At 41.9% G+C, this 23,922-nt stretch overlaps 1 protein-coding gene across 1 annotated transcript in view; it reads left to right on the top strand.

Annotated features, from left to right (window-relative positions):
* The window catches only part of ZFHX3 (zinc finger homeobox 3), a 222,878-nt gene that overhangs the window by 59,762 nt on the left and 139,194 nt on the right, over nucleotides 1–23,922 (top strand). The window contains exon 4 of the mRNA XM_069085456.1: nucleotides 15,607–15,838. Coding sequence (XP_068941557.1) covers nucleotides 15,607–15,838 — 232 coding nt within the window. The remainder of the gene's footprint in view (nucleotides 1–15,606; nucleotides 15,839–23,922) is intronic.

Raw genomic sequence — 23,922 nt, 5'->3', positions numbered from 1 at the left:
CTCTCTTGTCTCTCCAAATCTACGTCACCAGCTCCTCCCAGTCAGGACTTTCTTTTCACATCAAAAAGTCCATCCCACAGGTGGGATTAACAAGCTCTGGGTTTTAATACAATCAATTTGAAAACCAAGCCAATACAGGGGAATCTTTAATTGCCATTACTATCACAATACATACCTCAAATCTACTTGAGGCCAGCAGCTAGAGGCTTTAATAAACCCTTCAGAATAAGGGTCCAGACTACTTCTGGACAGGAACTTCTTGGTTCACATATGAGATTCTTTGATCATAGGCTCCTCCAATTCTTTGTCTTCTTGCTGAGATGCTAGACAGTATGTCTGTAGGAATTCCTGACTGCCTCAAGCAAATGGATAAAAACTCTTTGAAGGTACAGGACTTTGGAAAATTTCTGTCTCGTCACAAGCAAGGAAGCCAACCACAGACCCTAGTCCCTGGACCTTAGGACTGCCATTATTAGGATTTTTTTGTTGTTGTTGTTATTTTTGTTTGTTTGTTTTCCCCCTTGATTCTTGTTTTCTTTCATGCTTGGTTCTTAGGGCTAGGGAAAGCCCTAGCCTGCTTTAGGATTCAAGGTGAGTGGGACACGACCCCTTCTTGCTCTAGGACCAGTGTTCTTTGGGGGAGGGGGAGTGATTGATGTTGAGGATTAACTGGTGGTCTAAAAGTAGAATAGCAAGGGAAGGTAGGATTTTTAGAAGACTTGGGTTTTGTTGTTCTTCCTGTAGGAGGTAGGACAGCTCCCAAGGTCTTCTTATACGTTTTAACCTAAATGTTCATTCAGAATCTTCATAGTTCTCCATCACTAGAATCTTCAGTAATGGATGATTAATTGATGTTTTCTCTTATCCCATGCAATTAGGAAGAGTGGGAGAAGGGTGTGAAAGTCTTAAGTTAGACCTAATTTGGCACTAACATATTTTCTGTTAATCTAGTTTGCTTTTTGTCCCCTTGTCCCAAGGGATGGGGGCCTTCCTACTTGCTGAAGCATGCATAAACAGCGTCCTCATTAAGAGCTGATCTGTTTATCAGGGCCATGAGAAGAAACCAGCCTGCCAAACATAGGCGAAAGCTGGGGGCTGTTACCTCCCTGTGGGCTTTAGCCCCACCTCATTAAGCTGGTCGGGGCTATTGATTGGGAGCTTGTGTTTGGAAGAGTCTTACTTACTCCATGCATTATCTTGACAGATTGATCAGACCTGATTGAGAACCTCTTAAAGGAACGAACAGCTGTAATGGGAAAGTTGGACTCTGTCATCCGTTAGGATGATTCTGGGAGCAAGAAGAACAAGGCTGACATCTTGCAGCAATTGTATTTACAATTAACATGGCTGAAAACGATTGCCTCTATTGATCCCCCCTTCCTGCAATTACAGCCCCATTGTTTACATTCCAGCACTTCGGTTATAAAAAGGAAATTCAATAATTATTGCATTATTTAAAGTTAAAGTGCCACAGAGTTTGCTGGCTACGCTTGCTGGTTGATTTAACGTTCAGTAAAATCCATGCTGAACTCTCCATCTTTAGGCTGAACAATATTGGCTTTTAATGAGACCTAAAAAGGAGGAAAAAGCAAAACCCAGTCTACAGGGTGTTTGTCTGGGTTATTTATGGGGGGACCCAAAAGCTGTTTGAGAGAAACCAGCAGCATCATCCTTCTGAAAACTAGAGCCTCTCTTTCCTTCCACAGGAGGGTCTGTCCTTCACGTCGCCCTCTGATGGCCACACAAAGCAGCTCTTTCACCCCACTTAGAGACTCTCTTCTGCTTTGCCAAAGAACTTTGATTTCCTTTTGGTCTTTCCCTTCTCTTCCAATCTCCAATGAAAATAGTTGCCTTCTGCTTTTCCTTTAAATTTCAAAAGGTCTTTAATAAGAGGTACACTCTGAGCATGTGTGTGTGTGTGTGTGTGTGTGTGCGTGTTGCGTGCACATCTTTGATTTCACTCTATTGTTTGTCTTTCTCAACCCATCCAAAAAATATCAAATTCCCCTTGCAAAGGCAGCGATTCTGGCCATTGGCCCTACTCTGCCACCTTGGCTATCTTCACCCTCCCTCTTAATAACAGTGATTTGATTCCTGTGACCATTCATCCAAATCTGTGAACAATATAGTCATTGCTGCTACCACCAACACTGAGGAGACATGGCAGGATGTGAGCACAAATATTCAGCAGTAGCCCCAAAAAGAGTTGAAGTGGATGGAAAACATGCTCAAGGCCACTTCCTTTTTTTTTTTCTTTTTCCACATCAGTTTCAGATCCTTCCACATGCCCAGCTCTAGGATGGCGAGGTGTAGTCAGCAGAGTCCAAGACCCACAAACAAAAAGCTGGCTTCTGCCTCCCGTTACACCGTAGTGTATTAATTCTCCCCCCATTCAATGCTACTGCTGCTTAGGCGACTCCCAGAAATTCCAGATTGCAGGTGTGAAAGGAGAAGAAGATGAATTAAGCCAGTTCTGACTTTTATGGACCAGCAGCTAGCAGCTGCTTCCACATGACTTTTTCATTAAAGAGGTGAATTCTTGGTTACAGACATTGCATGATTTATCTAGGGTACTTGTCTAGAATCCGAAACAACTCTGTGATGTAGCTGGTCAAAGGAGAGGGGAGTTCCAAACCTCCCAGGCCTTCTTTCTCACAGCTGGCTGGCCAACTCTGGGTCCACTAGTCTCTTCACCCCATTCTGAGTTTGGTTATACTCATTCTGAATGGCTCCCCTCTTCCAGTGCCATCTTAGCCAATAAAGGGAAGAGGAAAGTGGCAGGCTCTTGATCTGTAGGAAGATCATAAGAGAGACAAGATAAGTCCATGACTCCTTTAGGCTGATTTTTACCATGCAGTATTAAGTACCTGTGTGTGCCTGCCATAGTTCTGGATGTCTGAGATTCAAAATTGAGGTTTGAGGAGGACTCTGCCTCAGAGTAGTGGGATGGTAGCCAGTAGATTATAAACTCCTTGAGGGCAGGGGCTGACTTTCTTTTTCACATTTATATCCTCAGCACTTATAACATAGGTCCCGGCCCTAATAGGCACTGAATGAACACTCGTTGACTGTTAACCATTATGACAACTGTAAGCATACAAGATTAAAGGTTTGAAGGAGCAATCATTGCTATGTGGGGCAACCAGGGACGGCTGCATGGAAGAAGTGGAACTTGAGCTAGGCTTTAAAGTTGACCTGGAATTTAATATTCAAAGGGAGGAGGGATGGACTTAACCTTTGTAATTAATCTACTTGACTCAAGAATTCCTCCTCTCCCATCCATCTTCTAGATGGCTTTCAGTTGGGTTTCCTAAAGCACAGATCTGACCACATTACTATATTCAACAAACTGTAGTGTCTCTCTATTGACTCTTGAAGCAAACGTTTCCTATTTGTCTCATCATTTTTATATTTCTAGTGTAAGTTTTGTAATGTTCACAATTATTAATAGATTAGCACATATATAACTTATTAATAAGTAAAAGACACATATTGAGGGTGTGTGCTTAATTTTTTTAACGACGGTGCTCAGTCAATAAGCTTAGAGAACATTGGCTTAACAATAACAGACTTTTTTGAAAATCTATATTGGTTACTATGTAACATTTGTTAAATAATTTACTCATTATGACTCAGTAGTGTGCTATGGTAGCCAAAAAGAAAAAAAAACCCAGCAAACAACTAATTGACTTCAAGACTGTATTCATAGAAGTGTAGTATCCAGACAAGGGAGACTAGAGGGGCCTAGTCTCTTCTGGGGTACAGTGCAGCATTCTGGGTGCCAAATTTTAGAGAGGAAATTGACAAGAGCTTGCCAGGAGGAGGACAGCCAGGATGGTGAGAGAGCTGAAAGTAGGATTTTGGTCCTTAGCCTGTAGAAAAGAAAATTGGGGCAGAGAGATTGGGAGATCAGGGAATAATAGTTGTCTGCAAGCATTCTGAGGGTTATCATTTACAAAAGGAATTACACCTTTTTCTGCTTGATCCTTAAGAGCAGAAAAACTCTTGGTGCAAGTTGTAGAAAGACAGAATTTGGCTGATTTCCTGATACCTAGAAGTGTCCAGAAGTAGGATGAGAGGCCTCAGAAAGTAGGGAGCTCTCCATGGCAGCAGGTATGGAAGCAAAGGCTGCATGACCCCCTTGTCCGGAATGTCATCGAGGGATTCCTGGTAAAGGATGAGTTCTGAGATCCTTCCAATTCTGAATTTCTGTGACCCAGTGATGGTCCATCTCTGGAAGCTGTTTGACCTAGGACCACATTATCAGCTCCTTAGATTATAGCTTCAGTCACACGGAAGAGTACAGCAGGTAAACAGCATTAGAGCAAATGTGAAAAGAGTTTCTTCAAAAGCTGTTGAAGTATGACTGTTATACAGTAAAAACATGATAAAAGTCAGAATGTTGCGGATTTAAATTGGCAAGCAGTTTGGTCATAGGCCTTCCCTGAGATGCTTCACTGTAGTGAGGACCCACCCACCCACTTGTCCCGTTCAATGCCTGGCTTTGAATGAAGTGACAGCTGTTACTGAGTATAGAGTGCACTGGGTTCTCTGGTCCCCTCTGGAATCTAAGCCACCAGCTGCTGGAAGTCATTGATGGGCTTAATGAGGATGATCACTGTCTAGCTTTGTAGCTTCCTTCATTAAGGACCAGCCCTAAGTGTTTTACAAGCTTAGTAAAGAAGGAGAAATTAATTATAATTAGCTTTAGGATGTTTTTTATCCCCCTCCAAAGGGGGATACAAATGTAATTCAAGAGTAAACAGATGCAACTAACAGTTTTTCAATACTTTGGAAATAAAGAAAAGTTCAAAAGTTGGGTAGAATGGATATTGAGTTTCATGTTAGATGCCTGCTTTATTGCGAGTCTCAGGTGGTGCTGTGCTAGGCAAGGAGAACAGGGTACAGCTGGGTGGGGAAATTGACATGCTGGGACTAGAATCAGAACTTGAGTTCAAATCCAGCCTCAGATACTTTACAACTGTGTGATTCTGGGCAAGTCATTTAACCTCTCCAGCCTCAGTTTCCCCCTCTGATCTGCTTCCCAGGGTGATGAGGATCAAGTGAGATGATGTTTGTAAAAAGCTTTGCAAGCCTTTAAAGTGCTGCACAGATGCCAGCTAGGTGGCATGGTGAATAGAGCATCAGGTGTACAGTCAGGAGGACCTGAGTTCAAATCCCACCTTAGACAGTTACCAGCTGTGTGACTGTGGCAAGTCACTTACCCCTGATTGCCTCAGTTTCATCATATGTAAAATGAGCTGGAGAAGAAAATGGAAAACCACTGCAGTATCTTTGTCAAAAAAACCCCAAATCGGGTCACACAGAGTCCAGCTATTATTTTTGCCCTCAGGAAGCTTACGTTGTTCTAAGATAAACAAGTAAGTAAAAGCAAGTGTAATTTTCAGGACAGAGAAAAATGCTAACCACTAAGAAAAGAAGGACATTGACTGAATAATAATTTTTTAAAATCTTAAGGGCTATATGAGTTTGAAGAAAAGCTCTAAGCACTTTCATTAGTTAAGTCAGGAAAAGTCTATCAAATGCCTCCTAAGTACAAGGCCTGCTCTTTAGTCTTTATCTGAAATGTCTAGGAAAAATTATTATCTCCACTTTTCAGATAAGAAGACTGAGGCTGAGTTTAGACCATTTCCAAGATAGGATCCAAATCTTTTCTCCTCTAGGTCTTTCCCTTATCTCTGCCCTTGATGATTTCTTATTGAAAGACCAGAGGAGTCTTTGGTGAAGGAGTCAACAGTTCTGGGGGAAAGATCGTTGGCATATATAAATTCCCTATAGTCTGCTTGTATTTTAACTTCTTTGAAAGAATCGGCGAGTCCCTGGTTTTATTGCAAGGCATTTGCATGATACTGACTCCGAAGGGAAACATAATAGTTTAATACATAAAAAATTACCAGAGGAGTCCAGGGTAGAGGCTGATATAATAATAAAAGCTATCAATAAAACATTTTTTTAAACTTTTAGATAATTTTTTTTGTTTTTATGTGAGAAACATTTCCAATATCCCTCTCATATTTACCTAATGAGCCTTCCTTTGTAACTAAAGCAAAAAAAAAAAAAAGTTAAGCAAAACCAGCTGCCATTTTGTGCACGTCTGACAGTGTGTGTCCTCTTCCAGACCCATAATCCTCTACCCTCCTAGTGAAAGGAGGAAGGTGTTTAGGCTGGGAGGAGGGCTTAGACTGGTCATGACTATCCATATCCTTTTTTGTTTACATCTTTATAGCCAATGCACATGTTGTTTTCCTATTCTGACTGCTGCATTGTGCATCAATTCATATGAGTCTTCCCACATTTCTCTGGGTTTCTCATTTTTATTGTTTCTTATAGCACAGAAATATTCCATGATGTTCATGTACCACTTGATGGGCACCCACTTTGTTTCCAGATCTTTGCTACCACAAAAAGTACTTTCATATTCACATGCCCTCACAACAACCCTGGGAAGTAGGTCCTAGCCAGCCATTTCAAAAATAACTTCCTTCCCACCCCCCATTAATGACCAGTTGTTTTCTGTGTTAAAATAATCATTCAAAATATGTTTTATCATGTTTTTTGGCATTCATGCCATGTCTAGCATCCTCTAACACTGTCCTCAGAGTTAGTATTGATGATATTTGGGCATGAGTAGGAAATCTGGGGCTAACATTAATTTTTTTTTTAAATCTCAAGTATTGGAGGGGACTAACTTATGGTAGAATTGTTTAACTATTGTTTTATTGTTTATTTAGACTGTAATAAAACTTTAGTAATTCAGAGTCAGCGGATCCCCGAATTAGAAGTTTAATTAGAAGTTTAAACAATGTGTAACATAACTTGGTCAAAAGCTTGAAGTTAAGGGCGGCCAGGTGGTTCAGTGAGTAAGAGCACCGGCTCCAGTGTCAGGATGACCTGGGGATCAAATCCAGGCTTGGATACTTAGCACCACACCCAGAAATAACTGGCCGTGTAACCTTGAGCAAGTTACTTAACCCCGATTGCTTATAAAAAAAAAAAAAGCTTGAAGTTGTTGGGCCTGCAGAATTGTAGGCCCTCTTTCCTAAGTGAAGGGAATCTTGTCTCAGAGCATTTAAGTTTCAAACCAAATTTATATTTCTTCAACTTTTGTTTCAGGATCTTATGTTAAAGGACTCCCCAACAACCTTCCAAATGAGGAAGGTTTTTTGTTTTGTTTTGTTTTAATAATTTCATCAAAGAAAAGAGTTGGAGTCTTATTTCTTGGGTTAGATGTGCCAGGTGTATTGATGCAGTGAGTGGTGTTCCCCTGCAAAGAGATGGCAGACCAGATTACTTCTCTAGTCTAGGGTCCAATACATGAAAATTCCAGAGATCCTTAATTCTGATCCTTGTTGCCATTCGCTTCCGTGTGCTGTCTCCTGATGGCTTTATGTCTTCATTGCAGCTCTAACCCAGAAGGGAAAGGCCTGCTGAGGTGTTTCCCTGATGCTCAGTGGGAGGTGTTTGGTTGTTCCCTGGAGACAGCAGATTAGCTCTGTAGGGAGACCTCTGAACCAGCTTCTCTCTTCAAAGTGCCCAGTGGTTTTCATTTACTTTTGTAGGAGAGTTGATTTGTGTAAGGAGGAAAGTGTATTCTTGGTTCTGTGTGTGGGTGGATATATAGTAACAGGTCCTATTCGCTGAGGAAACTTCACTTGTGAATCTTATGGTTTTTATCAGAATGTGTTTCTGTCCATTTTTGCTTTAAAGTAAAGCTTTGACTAAACCTGATCGATATTTTGCATTCCATGCATGAAGAACCAGATGTTAGAAGTTTCCTGTTGTGAGGGGGAAAAGGGATACTTGGCCCCTCCAGATTTATAGAAATCAATGTTCTCTTGACAGAAGTTGGTTAGTTTTCTTGGGAAACATGTAACAGGAACATATTTTAAAATTTCCAATATGAATTATTTTCTAACAAGAACCGTCTTGTATGTGGAGGGGCTTAAAAATTATTGTTGTTTTGTTGGTGTGGAGGGATACATGTTAAAAGGGAAAGGGGTCTGCAGAAAACCCCATATGTTTAATTTTTAATTTGCTTGTTTTACTTTTCTTTGATGCACTGGCTAAGTATTTAAGGTGTTTTCCTATTGCAAAAAAAGGGGGAGGTAGGATTTTCCTTTGTCCAGTCCTTTCCCTGAACCAAATCCAGAAGGGAAATCACAGAGCTAAAGTTAGGGTAGCAGTCATTTCCAGGTCATAAACATAGGATTGCATGATTCCAGCTGGACTAAGAGAGAATTAAGTACATTTAAAACATGAGAGTAGCTTTAGCAGGAATGAAGGAGGGCTGCAGAATACCAATGTGTTCAGTAGAGACAAGGTAATCAGTTTGGTTATTATCTGGAGACCATTACCATTGGATCCTCAGAAGAGGGTCCTTATCTCCCAGTATACCTCTGTCAGGTTCCATGGTGCCAAGAATTAGGGACATGTATCAAACCATAATATCTCTGATGAGTTCCAGTCCCACAGTGACAATTCCTCCTTTAATTTAGGTAGACCCCACCTTTCATCTTTCCTTCCTAAATAAAGCCTTCCTCCTAACTTCTCTGTTTCTGCTAAGGGTGGGTCATCCTTCCTTCTAGTCACCCACATTCACAAACTCAGTTACCCTTTACCTTTACCCTCTTTCATGTCTAATTAAGGGCCCTCGCATATATCAGATCTTCTCTCCTTTCATGAAGGCTGAAGCAGGCCCTCATCCCTTCTCATCTGGCCTATGATGGTGATTTCCTACTGGTCTCCTTGATTTCAGTCTCTAGCCTCTCCATCTTCCACACAGCTGCCAAAATGATCTTCCCAGGCCTAGGTTTGACCATGTCACTAACCTGCTAAGGAGACTTCAGTGGATCCCTGTTGCCTCAAGGCAAACTCCTCAGCTTGGCACTTAAATCTCAGACTCTAACTCACCTTCCCAGATTAATTTAACATTATTCTCCTTCATGCTCTGTATTTTTGTTTATTTTCAGTCATGTCCGACTCTCTGCGACCCCATTTAGGGTTTTCTTGGTAGAGATACTGGACTGGTTTCCCATTTCCTTCTTCAGCTCAGTTTACAGATGAGGAGACGGGGGCAACCAGGGTGAAGGGACTTAAAACCATTGAGTGTCTGAGGCCAGATTTGAACTCATGAGATGAGTCTTCCTGATTCCAAGCTCAGTGCTCTATTCGCTGAGCTCCCTAGTTGCCCCATGCTTGACAGACATTTTGGCCAAACTAGTCTATTAGCGGTTCCCCAAGCAGGCCATCTCTCACGGCAGGGCCTTGTGCAGGCTGTCCAGTATTTCTGCAATGGTTTGCCCCTGGTCTTGGTCTCTTAGGATCCTTAGCTTCTCTCAGAGGCAAGCGTGGTTGCTGCCTTCTGTAGAAGACTCTTCCCCTCCCCTTCTCTAGTGAGCCCTTGCTGCTTCCTTAGAATAAGCTGTGCATCCATAGCTGTTGAAGGCCTGTGTCTTTCACCTACTCCCTCCCCAATAGAACAAAGGCGAGGATTTGTTTTCATTTGGTAATTGTGTCCTTAGCACTTTGGAGCCTTATAAGTCAGTACTTATCAGTTGGATGTTTTGTTGATGTTGGTTGCCTTTGGTTTGGAAGTAGGTCCATAACTGGGGGTAAGGCTTAGGTTCTGCCCATCTGAGTTCTGAGGGGGAAGGATGGTGATGAAATGTGATCTGCCTTGAGTTGACTTTGAACTTTTGGAAACTTGACTTTATTTCCATGGAATCTGATTAAAAGATGTCTACTCTGAATCCCTCGACACTTGGAGTCTCATAATTTTCCTGTGGCTCTTTAAGCAAGGAATTTGGATGGAAGTAGATCTTGAGAGGGGACTGTGATGAGACGGGGGCCTGACTAGGCTGAGGACACTGCCCAAGGTGCCCTGGATGACTCCTCTCCTTCTGCCAGGCTGGAGCAGGTGAATTTAGCATCTGGATAGGTCTGCCTTTTGGCAGGGTACAAGTGGGTAGTGAAACTTCAGACGTGAACTGCCAAGCCCCCGAGATAGTCACCATCCACACATGGTAAGTTCACATAATTAATCGTTTGGGCCACAGTAAGGAGCATGCTAACAGAACATATGCTTCTATAACCAGGCCTCCTCCCAGACACAGCCCTTGTAGGCCTGAGCTCTTTTGGGTCCATAACTCTTCTAGAGAGTCAAGACCATGCATGCTTGGGATTGTTGGGTCTAATACCCAACATCCTTTTTCCTCTCTCTTTTCCCCTCTCCCTCCCTCCCTTCTCTTCCTCTTCTCCTTTTCTCTATATATGCATAAATGAATATATATACATATATATATATACACATGTACATGTGCATATTTGCATGTTCAGGAAACATATTTAAGAGCTAAAAAATAATACCCTCCCCAGATCATTTCCTAAATGTAATACCTGCTTCACATAGCCCCAAACCCAATATCCACTTTTTTTAGAAGCACCACATGCCTCTGATTATTCTTGAACAGCCTGCCTTTCCACACCTTTCTTACGTCCCTCTTCATGTGTCTCTCTACAGTCTAGGCCAATGGGACTCCTGTCCATTTCCCTTTCCAGTCTCAGACCTTTGCCTGCCCCTACACATCCCATACATGAAACTCTCCTCTCCTCCAGCCCCAAATCACCTTCTGTTGGAGTACTACCCTTTCACCTAAGACCCAGCACCTGCTGTAGATCCTGTGACGCCTTTCTCGCCCTTTCCACCTACCTCTCCCCCGCCCCAAACAGGTGAAAATGAACTTCTCCCATAAATGTTGTCTAGCCCCTCTCCCAGACCTCTCGTTTGATGTCTCTTACATTCTAGTTACTTGCCTCTGTGGCTTTCCCACACCTTTACACTACCACCAAATTTAGAGTGAAAAGGGGTGTCAGTGGCCATGTTGTACCTCCCATCTTTGAAAAAGAATGTCCGCTATAACCCGCCTCATGAGTCATCGTCCAGGGACTATATTGTTAGCTCCTCTAGGGTAGGGTCCATGTTGCATTTCTCTTCATACCCCCGGGGCTTGGAGCATTTTAGAAACTTAATAAATATTTGTTGAATTAAAATTAAATTGAATTGCACATAATGCTTTTTCCCCATGGGATTGGAGGGGAGTCCCAGATTTTAGAAGAAAAGGTAGAGAAATTCAAGGTGATGGGGGAAGGGAGGGAGGAAAATTTTCTGACTTGTGAAAGGGAAGAAACTCTGAAAGAAAGCAGTTCCTTCATTGAGTGTACCATTGGGATTTGTGCCTTGGTGGATTCTTCATATATTACAGTGAATTTAATTAAATACATTGTGATCCCAATTGAGGGTATTCTAATTAGCTGGGTCAGGAACAAATTATTCTCTCTCTCCTACTGCAAATGAAAACATCTCCTACTCCCTTCTGAGGGTTGGAAGTGTCGTTGGCTGACTTACCCTGTTGGGATCAGATGTACCTCTCTAGCCCCCTTCTGCTTTTTATTTAGTCCAGAGAAAAACCTGGAGGTGGCTGACAGGTGCACAAGTGAGACCAGGGGTATCTCAGGCTCCAAATATTGGGAAGATTGGGCAGACAGTCTTGTATAGGAAGAGGTGGTCAGTGGTGTCAGACTCACATAGAAATGGACTCCTGCAATCACATATTGATTTAGACAACCACAAATGAACAGCTATATTTTATTGCATTTTTATTTCTTTTGTTAATCATTTTTTGATCAGGTTTGAGCAGCATTAGGAAATTTTGTGGGCTGCTGTAGGTCCAGCAAGTCAGACAACTCTAGTCCAGGGTACTTAAAGAAACAGCAAAGCTGCAATGGTTTAGGTCTTATATTCCTGAAGTTGGATTGGCATTGGTATTTCTCTAGCTGTTGGAATTTTCAGACACTATAATAAGTGTGGATATTTCAGAGCTTCCAGCTGGGGCATGGGAAGATGCAGATATATGGATCCATAAATTTAGAGTTGGAAGGGATTTTAAACACCATCTAGTCCAAATCCCGCAAGAGGAAACTGAGGCAAAGAGAGGGTTTTGCTCAAGGTCACAGAGATAATGAATGGTCAGGATGGGATTCAGAGCCAGGTCCTTTGATTCCAAATGCAGGGTTATTTCTAGTACATTAGACTAGTTGAAAAAGGATGTGAGAGGCAAGATGATAAATTTGTGCATTCTTTAGCAGACTAGAAATTAGTTGGTCTGAATTTTTCATCTAATACCTTAAGAGAATGAACTAACACCGCCAATCCCCAGTTCCTTTTTCTCAAACTTTTGTGAGAACGCAGAGTAGAGTCACCCTGTTTGGTTTTTCCCCCTTTCCTCCTTTTTTCCTCTTTTTCAGAAGTTGGCTTTATATAACTGTTTTCCCTAGAAATGGATCTGAAGTAATAGACAAAATAATTTCTACTGCCCCAAGAGAATGCCTAATGACAGTGACAAAAGAACGCAGAGTGAATTGGCAGCATCTTCACTATGTCAAGTTTTCAAAGTAGGGTTTTGCAGGATGAGAGAGTTGTCCTGATTTAGAATTAGCCCAGGAATCCATAGATTCAGGAATGCACGACAGACATTTTAGCAAGCCCATTCGGACACTTTGTGCCATGTTTGTTACTCCCCGCCATCTCGTGGTGGGTGGAAATTCAAGCTTCTTTGGAGTAGGCATAGCAGACCCATAATAGACTTTTATAGAAAAAAAATGTAGCACTTTATTACATGGAAATCCTGAGTGATGGTGGCAGGGAGAGATGGAGGTTATGGGGAACTGGCTTAGAGGCTAAGAGGGGATGATAATGGCTCCGATTTCATGGTTTATGATGCCACCAGGGTCCCTTGACTGGAATTCTTGCCTCTGATTCCATGGCTCTTTTTGTTGTTTTTAATTCATTCCGTTTTAGTGGTAGTTTTATTAAATGTAATTCTCCTGTCTCTGTGACTTAAGGCTCCTACTCGTCCATCCTATAGCTTTGTTCTCTCTAGTTCCATACCAAAACCTTGTTCACGTAGCTTGGTGGAGTTTTGGTTTTAATCAAACCTGCTGGGGAAAGTCCAGGAGAAGGGTGGTGACTGGAAAGAAAAGCTTCAATTGGGGCCCATAAGTCATTTCCCAAGTTGGCATTTATGAAGCATGTGCTGTGCTAGGCATTGTGGGTTATAAGGCACTAGAGATATGAGAAAAGGAAAATATAGGCCCTGTTCTCAAGGGGTTTACAGTCTAATGGGGGAACCATCATGCAGATAGCTTTGTACAAACACTCTATAGAGAGGATAGATTGGGGTTATGTTGCAGGGAAGGCACCAAGATGGGAAAGGCTTCTTGTGAGATTTTACCTGAGACTTAAGGGAAGCCAGGAAGGGGATACGAGTCGGGAGAGGACAGCCCAACCCTCTGGGATGGCTTTCCCTCCTTCTTTTTACCAGCGACGGCTTCTCTAGTGTCTGAGTTTAGAGTCCCTTAGAATATGGTGTCACATACACATAGAAATGGGGACCACTGCTCCATACATAAGGATCCCCACAGCTGCATGTTGACTTAGAAAACAACACATTCACATCATCTGTGTTTGAGTGGATATTTGTTCTGTTAAATATTTCCCACTTACATTCTCTCACGGAGAGAGTCCTGAACCACAGTTACGTGTGGTGGATGCCTCAATCTTAGAATCCATTCACACAGCAGGTCACCTTTTTTCCTGCTAAATCTCCTTCTAAACCCATGGGTGGGGGGGAGGCAGTTAGGAAGTGAGTACTTCATGAAACCTGCTGAATTATTCCAAGAGAACTGCTTTATCCCAGCTATAGCTCTTACAACATCAAACATTACTCAGCTCCCTCTTTTCAGCCCCCTCACATTGACATGCTGGTCTAGAATGGTTGTCCCTGAATGGATTTATTTTTTCCCAAGGTACCAAATGTGCAGGTTAATGCAGGTTAATCCACCCATTTGGAAAGAGGGAATTTTCCTGTTGGGTGCACAGGAAAACTGTGTTAGTCCTCACCCAGAATCTGAGAATCTGTATTCCAGAGCAAGATTTTCCCTGGAATAATTTTGCTTGTGTGTATGACTAAGGGCTGAAGGCCTCAGCGCTCAATCCATAATAATTTTCTACATGGATTACCCAGGGCATTCATGTTCCGACTCCAAACAATGTGCAAACATGTCTCCAGATTTTTCACACCTTTTCAGTGAATTGAGGACATGTGTATGAACACGAGAGTTTCAAGGAGCAGTGTCATCAAACAGGAATTATCTTCACTCATAAGTTTACTTGTCTTTTTTTTTTTTAACTGATGTTCTTCTGACTATAGGGCATCCTAGAAGTACCTTAGGGGCTCATCCAAAAGGACAACCTGTTCAAGGTTTTGTTCTAAGCTGTACTTGCTGGCACCAACATGGCATGCCAAGAGGAAGCAGAGATTCCACCAGATGTGGATCCCTTGTAGGGAAGCAAAGACTAGGGGAGTGGGCAGGGCAGGCAGCTAGCCGGCTTGGCTACAGCATGCAAAAGAGGCACACTTTAAAGTATTCCTTTTAAAAAATGAATGTACTTTAGTGCCAGAAGATTCCATTCTCTGTGACTTCTAGCCTTTCTTTGGTGATAAATTACATGTGTCATAGGAAAGACCTAAAACGTCCAGGGGACAGTACTACTCATGGCACAGGCCTTACCTACAAAGAACTTAGGAGTGGAGAGAAATTAAACTCTTGAGACACTTTAAAAGTTGTATTTCTTCCTCAAAAAGGAAGTTGGACATTGTGGTAAAGAGAGGACGAGATCAGAAGGCCGGCTCTCTGGCGTTTGGACGAGAGCCACCTCCACGTCCTGGTATTTTCCAGCTCACTCATCCGCAGCCTCTTCTTGTTGACATGCTGGTCTATAGTGGTTGTCCCTGAAGGGATGTATTTTTTTCCCAAGATACCCAACGTGCAGGTGTTAATCCACCCAGGTGGTAGTTTCCAATGGTAGTTTCCCTTCTAGGGGTTGACCTCATTGCTGGGATAGATCTTTAAACGATGCCAGGTCCCAGGCTTCCTAAAATTGGTTATACTCCCTCTATTGTAGGGAATTTGGTGTACTTGTATTCAGACTCTCTGGAGTGAGTGGAATTTAGCCCACTGGGTAAACCAGTGAGCCTTATAGTCAGATATACAGACTTTTATTAAGCACCTACGATGTGTCCATGAAGAAAACCAAAAAACAGTCCGTTTCCTTCAAGGAGCTCACAATCTAATTGTCACATCAGTGAGTTGTTTAGGAGAAATCATCCTTCCTTTTGTCCCTGGGGAAGGGAGTCTCCAGTTCAGGCTTTCTACTATCAGGCTATGGTTCTTGCTGAAAAGATTTTAATCAGCCATCTTACTGGCCTATCTTCCTGAGACAGTCTGTGCACTGCATTGACCTGAATTCATGGAGCACTGTTTAGGGGTGAATTGGGGAGATAGAAAAGAGAAAGGGAGCACTCAGGGGAGGGGCCCTACTGAGTGTTTAAAGCAGACTGGGAAGTTTATCCCCAAGTGCCTGGGGATTGCCTGAATAACTGGAAATGGGGCGATCCCAGTCCAGAGGGAGGGAAGGGAGTTTGACAGCAGGCCCCACTCACTCATCACCCTATCTTCTGTTCACAGCACCTCCAGCAACACGAGACTGGGGTAGAGGGAGAGAGCTGCTATTATCACTGTGTGCTGTGTAGCTACTCCACCAAGGCCAAGCTTAACCTCATTCAGCACGTGCGCTCCATGAAACATCAGCGGAGCGAGAGCTTACGCAAATTGCAGAGACTCCAGAAGGGCCTTCCCGAGGAAGAAGAAGACTTGGGCCAGATTTTCACCATCCGCAAGTGCCCGGCTACCGATGCAGGTGAGTGACCTCTCCAGCTGACACTGATCCTCGCTCTGACACCCAGTTGTGGTAACACAAGAGTCTTGGGTTTTAGTTGGATTTTCGTGGGGGGGGGGGGTGGTGGTTGATATGTGGCTTTGGGGATTTTAGGGCTTTAAAGGGATCCGGCTTTGTAGGTCTTCCTGAAGGATTGTTTTCATGTTTGGTTTGGTTTGTTTTTTTTTAATTTACTGAAGAAGGTATTGGTGTATATAAACCACGTATTTGTAACTGAGCAATACGTGAGGCTGTAAAGATTACAAATATGTTTCAGAAGAAGTATTGATTGGTTGATTTGTAGGAATCTGCTTCTGCTTTAATTAAGAATTTTGGACACATGTCAGAATTAAATCTTTATAAAAAGGTAATGTACCAGGCAATTAAGATGGCCAACTCTAAGGAGATAAGTTTTGTTTTGAACTCAGTCAGTCCCTCAGATAGAGAATGTGGCTTCAAATTATTGCCACAATTAGCTGGAAACAAATGAGTTGCTGCATGTAGTATTAAATTTTTTAAAAAGAGAGGCAGTTTGTGGTTTAAAAGTCTAGCCTACAACTTTGAAGGGATTACTCCCTTTCTACTATTAAAAAAAAAAGCAACAACCCAGAAACACACGTAAGAATTGGGTTATGAATATCTTAGGGAGTCTTTTTTTTAAGTTATTTTCAATCATGTTTCTGATAATATAGGACTTAAATGAAAATCGTTTATGATCTTGAAGAATCTCCAACTCTAGACTGACAGGTAGAGAAGTTAGCTTGAGAATCTTAATACTGAGATATTCAGGCCCTTGGGCACATGCAGTGATGTGTATTATGTATATTTTTCAAAGCACCTTTGGGAGAAAAGGTAGATGGGTAAAACACTGGGATTTCTCTCTCACCTCAGAATTTCCTTTAAGTGTTAATATTTGTCTAAGCTGTTAGGTTATCCAGAGGGATGAGAGAATTTTTTCCCTTTGATGGAACAGTTGAGTTTCTCGACATTACAGGGGAAAGTCAAACTATTACTTCTTCAGATCTTTTGTAGATAAAACTTGTTTAGAAAAGTTGGTACGGTATCCACGGAGGGTCTATTAAATCACAGCGCCAATTTTTGTCTAACCTTTAGGTCTTTGCAAGGTTGTCTCCTCCAGGGTTTTTGAAGATGCATTATCTAGGATAATTCTAAATACCTCAGCCATTAGAGTTTCTGCTTGATCTCCACCACCATTAATTAATACCTAAGTAGTCACGTGTGTATGGCAGTATGCTAAGCATTTGCCAGCAAGAAACGCCCTGGCTCTGGGCCTTTGAGCAACTTCCTCTAAAGTATAACAGCAACATCTCGCCATTAAAAGGGTTTTAGTTCCTATTGGTTTATTTTTTTTTTATTTGGCTTGATTTCACTTTTAATAATTTCTTTTCCTCCTTGCTGTTGATCCCCAACAACTTATAGATTTTCATCATATTTTAAACCCTTTCCTCTAGTTCTTTTTCATTTGAGGCTGGTTCTCCCCATCTCACCCAGACCAGAGTATACAAGCAGCCACTCTTGGGCCTGATCTCACTTCAGATTGGCACAAAAGCTTTGATCCGCTTAACTTCCAACTTGGGCTTCATTCTGCTGGAGGTTCAACCAAAGGTACTAAAAGTAGCAAAGGTCAGTTTAGCCCTTCTGCCATTTGGAACTCCCAAGCTCCCTGTAAGCAGACATTATAGGCATGAACCACAGTACCTGACATCTTCTAATTCATTCTTGCTAGACTCTGAACCCCCTTTTCCTTATAACTTGGTTCCTCTAGCCAAGTGGTTTTTAACCTCAGGTCCAGAGATCCTAAGGCTTGTAGATAGATTTCATGTGCCTACTCTGGCCCCTACCAGCATTATGGATCCCACAGTATGGATCCCACAGTATGGACGGCATCACTGGCATATTTTCATATGACTTACCTGGAGGAGCTCACTCCTTTCTCCCTGGGGCATCCCATTCCATTTTCAAATAGCTGTCATTGTTAGCAAATTCTCTTTCCCTGGAGCCAAAATCCCCTTTCTAGTTCTGCCCTTTGGGGCCACACAGTACAAATCTAATCCTTCCATGTGATAATCTTTTAGATATTTGGAAGACAACCATCATATTCTCCCCTCACCCGCGTGTGCCCACCGAGTCTCTTTCTTTAGGCTTTGCCCCTTCCCCTTTGCCCCCAGTCACTTCTCTCATAGCATAGTTTCTGACCCTCTCCCGACTCTGGTAGTTCTCCCCTAGATACACTTATTTGTCAAAATGTCCTTCTAAAATGTGGCCCCTAGAACTCAACAGAATATTCCAAATGTGATCTCATAGGGGCAGAGGAGGTAATGGTAATCACCTCCCTCACTCAGGCACTATATTTTAACAATGAAATCTTTTGTCCCTGTACTGGAAATGTCCAAGTACTCATCAATTCCTTAGCAACATCTGTGGGGCTTAAAATTGAATTGCTTTCTAGTATCCTTTAGATAGATATGGATATTCTCTTCTGCTGAAGAATTAAGGTGGTACTTTCTTCTTGTTGTTTCCTGATGCCTCTTAGGACAGATAACCTGGTGCAATAGAAAGAAATGTGGTTGGTCAGAAGACTTGGACTTGGTCACACTGATCCATTTGGCTATGGTCAACTCCTTGAGATTAGTTTCCTCTCTTGTAAAGTAGAAGTAATAATGTTTGTATGGCCTACCCTACTGGGTGATGACAAAGGAAGCACCATAAAAATGTGCTCCAAAAATCTTAGTGCAGTTGTAAGCTAATAAAGCTATCAAATGAATTATTAAAGCCTACAGATGCACTAACATCCGTAAGACACGTTTGTATGAGTGCACTCTTTTTTTTTTTATCATTAACTATTTTTTATTTTGGTAAAACCAGCACATTTTCCCCAAATGGAATTCTGAGTTATCTGCTTTCTATGTAAGTAGCAGGAATTCCCATGATAAAGTCTAGCAAGCATCCCCAGCACTGATTCTTCCTCACTAGGACCTCTTTTCTTCTAAGATAATTATTGTTGTTACTGAAATTACAGTATTATAACTAGCTGCATATCAAAACCTTCACCAGGAATGAAATTTAAGTCCATGTAAATGCATGTATTTGGTAAGCATCAGAGGCTGAAGAAATCTGCAAAAAATGAAACATGATTTGTCTTTAAAAAAAATTGTAGTGGTTTTGAGTATTGCCTCTTTAGGGGAATTAATATTCAACAAACACAGTTTGTAAATTCCCACCCTTAGGAGGAGACCCTTGATTGTAGTGAAAATGTGTGAAGCAGTCAGTCATTAAATATTTGTTAAGCACCTACTATGTTCCAGGCAATCCTTGGGGGGTTAAAAATATGAAAAAGAAGGCAGTTCTTGCCTTTAAGGATCTTCCAATCTAAGGGAAGGAGAAACATACAAAAGAAAGCTGAAAGGGGGGAAGGGTAGTGGGTGTGACCTGGTAGAGGAGTCAAGGAAATCAGAGTACAGTGGGATGGGAAATGAAGAGATGTCCTGGAGTCAGTCCTTTTCCCTCTCTATAAGCGGAGGCATTTATAACTCCACCCTCCAATCTGAGGGGCCGAGGGTCGTGAGAAACAAAGATGATTGGGTCTCCCAAGATGATGACATTTCCCAATTTACTGGAGGGCATGGATTTACTGGCGGAAGCCAGAGAAGTACAAAATGAATGTGGCTGGACACAGCAAAGGCCAGTGGCCAAAACGAAGCATTGCATTCATCCTTCAAGTCGTGCCCATAATAAAATAGCTGCATTTATGCAGTGTGCTTGACACTTTACAAAGCACATTCTCACAACCATCTAGTGAAGTATGTAGGGGCAAGCAGGCTAGTAACAATACCCATTTCATGGCTGCCAAATTGAAATGACTCTGGATCCCTATGTCTGCTTTCTATCACTACAAAATCTTTATGAGAATAATTGACAGGTGCACTAAAAGGGTGTCCTTGATGAAAGAATGAGAAGGCACAAGGCAGGCTCTCACAAATGATATTCTACAGCACAGTTGACTTAGAGATATAAAACATACAAAGTTCCATTGTGTTTATTGTACATTGACTATAAGAATCATTTAATTTGGTAAAGTAAAAAAAAAAAATAAAAATCAGCCTTAAAAACCATCCTCAAACAAGTTTTATCCTGAACATACAGTCAGAATCAATAGCAGTCAGAATCAGTCAGAATGAACAGCAGAGGAGAACAGACTTGAATACCTTTAGGAAATTGCCTGGTGCTTTTAGGGACCCTAAGTTTCCTGTCAAAACAAAAGCCAAGCTTTCTAACATTGATATTCTTCAACCTATGGCTATAAACTATTGAAAAATCAAAGTTGAGGGTCACCTACCCAAAAGGGGAGTTGGGAGGAGCATGGCAGATGTAGGTAGGGCACAGCATGTCAAAAATGAAGAATTGCACAGGAGAAGTGGTGCAAAGGACGTCTTTAGAATTAGATGCTGTTAGAAACAGAGGTTGACTGATCAGGGAGCAAGGAAGAGGGGTGATAGATGGACAGCTTGCATATACCATTGATATCAATGAAATGCCAAGAGAGCCAGAACAAGGCCCCCAGCATGTTGGGTGGGTCCCCAGTGGTGGATTTATGAGAGGATATAAGCATGAATCAGAGAATGAGAAGGTGTGGATAGACTGTGATCACTGTTGTTGGGGACTAGTATCTTCCTTGGTAAGACCAGAGATCCACCCAGGGACCAAATAATTGTCCACATTTCTATAATGCTTTACAGTTTATAAAATGCTTTCCCCCAACAATAGCCCCATGCTTCAGGTACTGTAAGCTTCTCTCTCATGTTAACACATTGGCCAACAGAAGAGTCTTGACCATGGTCATAAGTGGTTGAATCTATTCTCTAACATTCCTAGGACCTATTCTGCTCTCCCCTGCTGTCCCCATCTCATCGACCAGATTATTTGGTTCCAATTGTTCCTCTTGATGCCCTATAGTAATAGAACTACCTGATTTTAACCAGCCCAGAAGTCAGAGTTCCAGAGAGATGGAGGCGATGTCATTAGGTTCCCCCGCTTCCCCCAAGCTGGGCTTTCAGTTCATTTATCAGTGATGCAGCTTCATGCTAGTGGCCTGCTCACTTTGCTTAAATGTTAATCTTCTTAGCTAATACTGCTATGTGCTAGCTGTCTCTTCAAAGGTGAACAAAGACTGTTGCTGAACCTATCTCTTGGCCTCCACCTGGGGCCAGATTGTTCTTACCTTGTATTTGACTGAGCAGCCCTTGCCAGAGTGCTAGCTATCTGCTTCAGAGGGGGCCCACCATAGGCAACATTACCTTTCCTCTCTCCCTCCCTTCCTCCCTCCCTCCCTCCCTTCCTTCCTCCTCCCCTCTCCCCCTCCCCCTTTCCTTCCCCCCCCCCCCCCCCCTCCCCCCCCCTCCCCCCTCCCCCTCCTCCTTCCTTCCTTCCTCCCTTCCTCCCTCCCTCCCTCCCTTCCTTCCTTCCTTCCCCCATTAATGGAATACTTGACTCCCCAGTAAAACTAGCCAGTTCTATTCTGTCACATCCTTGGGTCATTCATCAGCATTTTCTTCATGCTCTCCATCTCTTGCCCTTCCACTATCTGCCTTCTCTTTCAGGAACACAGATTTCTAAACTTAACACAAGGGCAGCTTGTGTTGATGATAAGCACTACTTATCAAAATATACCTGTCATATATATATATATATATATATAATTTATACACCCACACACATATATATGTATGTATATGATTAGATCTTCACATAATTTAGAGAAGGACCTGATCACCTGGAGTTTCAAGAGACCTTAAAAATATAAAGAGCCTGCAGAGACAACAGCAGGGAGAGGAATTTCAAAGTATTGGACTCTTCCCTTTGCTTGGATCAGTCAACTGCACAGACCTAGATAGTATGCTGCTGTGATTCAGGATGGGGTTTTGTGCTGATCTGTCCCGCAGCTTTGGAGGTAGAAGGAAATCCAGAACATGACCCAGTCATCCCAATCATCAGGGACTCAGACCTCACTGAAAATCGTGCTCATTTGATTTAATTGACAATTTAAAAAGACTTTTTTTTCTGAAAGTTCTGATTCAATCTAAAGTAAATATTGAATATTTCATTTTAGTCCTAAACTGTCTCTTAAAATTCTCTTAAGTTTGAATTATAAGAAATGGCATAAGGAAGACTATAATAATAAATTGCATTTAACTGTATTTTTTCTCAAAAGGAGTTTGACTATCATTTTTCTGATGACCCTAAAATGTTCCACCTGGGCTCCAATGTACTTAGTTCCACCTTGTAATAATACTGTGCAAAACTGAAGCTAGAGAAATGATCTTGATTTTTTCTCCTCATTTTTAAGTTGGTCCTTAAGGGAAATGGACAGAGGGAAAAGACGATATATTTTCAATACAGAATTTAAGTAAAGACTATATTTGATTGCTACATTTAAAAATTTTTTGATTTCTAAGTACTTGGAGAGAATCATTTCTCCTTTATCTATTAGAAATGCACAAGACTAGAGGAGCTTTGAGGGAACACTGAATTTTTAAGTTAGTTTTCTTAAGAGTACTTCTGAGGACCTCTGGTAGGCCTAGGCATTATGGGGGAACCCCTCCCGCCAAGGTGACATATGAGGAAGTACGTCTCTATGAGTAGGGCTAGGCTAGTTTTAATATGATTGGGGCTTTAATTATAAAAATTCCTGATGTGCCTTGTCTTTTGTGGGGGGAAGGGAGTTTATATGTAACAATGCACCCCAACCCCCTCATGTTATGTGTGAATGATTCTTTGTATTTTTCCCTTTATGTGGCAAGGACAGGGATATACTATCTTGTTTTTCAGTTGGAACAGAGTTCCTGATTTGCCTTAATTAGTCCTCTAACAATCTACAAAGGTCAGTGCCAATTGCCTGTTCATTTACATTTGTAATTGTGATGGCTTCTGATTACACATTACTTGTATTTCAGTCCTTCCTCACTGGGTCCATGGGGGTGCCATACACACATACACCCAAAGCTATGCAAAAATTGGTGTCCTGACTCCTCTACACAAGAGACCTTTGTCTCCTCCCTAGTCCGGATGGCACAGGCCACAGCCTTCACAGGAACCAGTGGATCTGTTATGGAAAGCAGCCTCAGAAACCATGGTCTTCTTCCAGTTGGAGAGATATAATGAAGCCAGAGGCAAGGAAATTACATGGACACCAGGAAAGAAATCTGAGAACCATTATCTGGGTGCCTTCTTGATCTGGATAATTAGGGACAATTAAACTTTTCTGCTTTCTCTCTGCAAAATATGCTAATGACTGTAGCTACAGGAAGGTAGTTGCAGGCAGAACACTGTTGCAATGCTATGAAAAGTTGCTGGTCTGGAAGATTCTCTTCAGCCAGGATGTGGCCCATGTCCAGGCAGAGATCTCGGGTGGTGTGTACTGTTTACATTAGCTCCTGCTCTGTTTTTTGGCAGTCCTGGCCTGCATCCAGTTTGGCCTGAAATTCAGTTTTGAACCAATGAAAGTTATTACATAAGCTGTGGCTTTACTGTCCTACATACACCCTTCTTTCAAGGAAATCCCTCCATGGTACACACCATTTCTCTGTAATGTTAGTCAGTCTGAGACAAGTAGCAAGTTTTGTTTTGTTTTGTTTTGCTCTAACTCTTTTGGGGAGGAATGGGCCAGATGTTTGAATTTACTTTCACTGCTTGATCCATTGTGGTTTTCTGAAGCCAGGTTTCCAAGTTGGGTTTCCTGCCTCCTACATGAGTACTCTGTCATGTTTCACTGTATTACTTTTTGTGTTACTTAATTTTTTTTTACCCATTTTGCCCAGTTCCATCTAACTGTGACCCTCTTGGAGCAAAGACTACTTCATATTTTTTAAAAATAATTTTCAAAATAACTTTAGGATTTATAGTTTTTCATATTTCCCCAAAGTGGTCTTAGAATAGTGCCTTGCACATAGTAGGCATTCAATAAGTATTTTATGATGTATTTTTCTCCCGTTTATATCCATTAAATGAGTAGGAACTGGTATGGGAAGAAAGTGGGAATGAGAGAGAGA

The sequence above is a fragment of the Petaurus breviceps genome, unplaced genomic scaffold (genome assembly GCF_028583685.1).
Source record: "Petaurus breviceps papuanus isolate PSGF00001 unplaced genomic scaffold, PetGlider_PUasm1.0 176, whole genome shotgun sequence".
Taxonomy (NCBI): Eukaryota; Metazoa; Chordata; class Mammalia; order Diprotodontia; family Petauridae; genus Petaurus; species Petaurus breviceps.
This window is presented reverse-complemented; position numbering and strand designations above follow the sequence as displayed.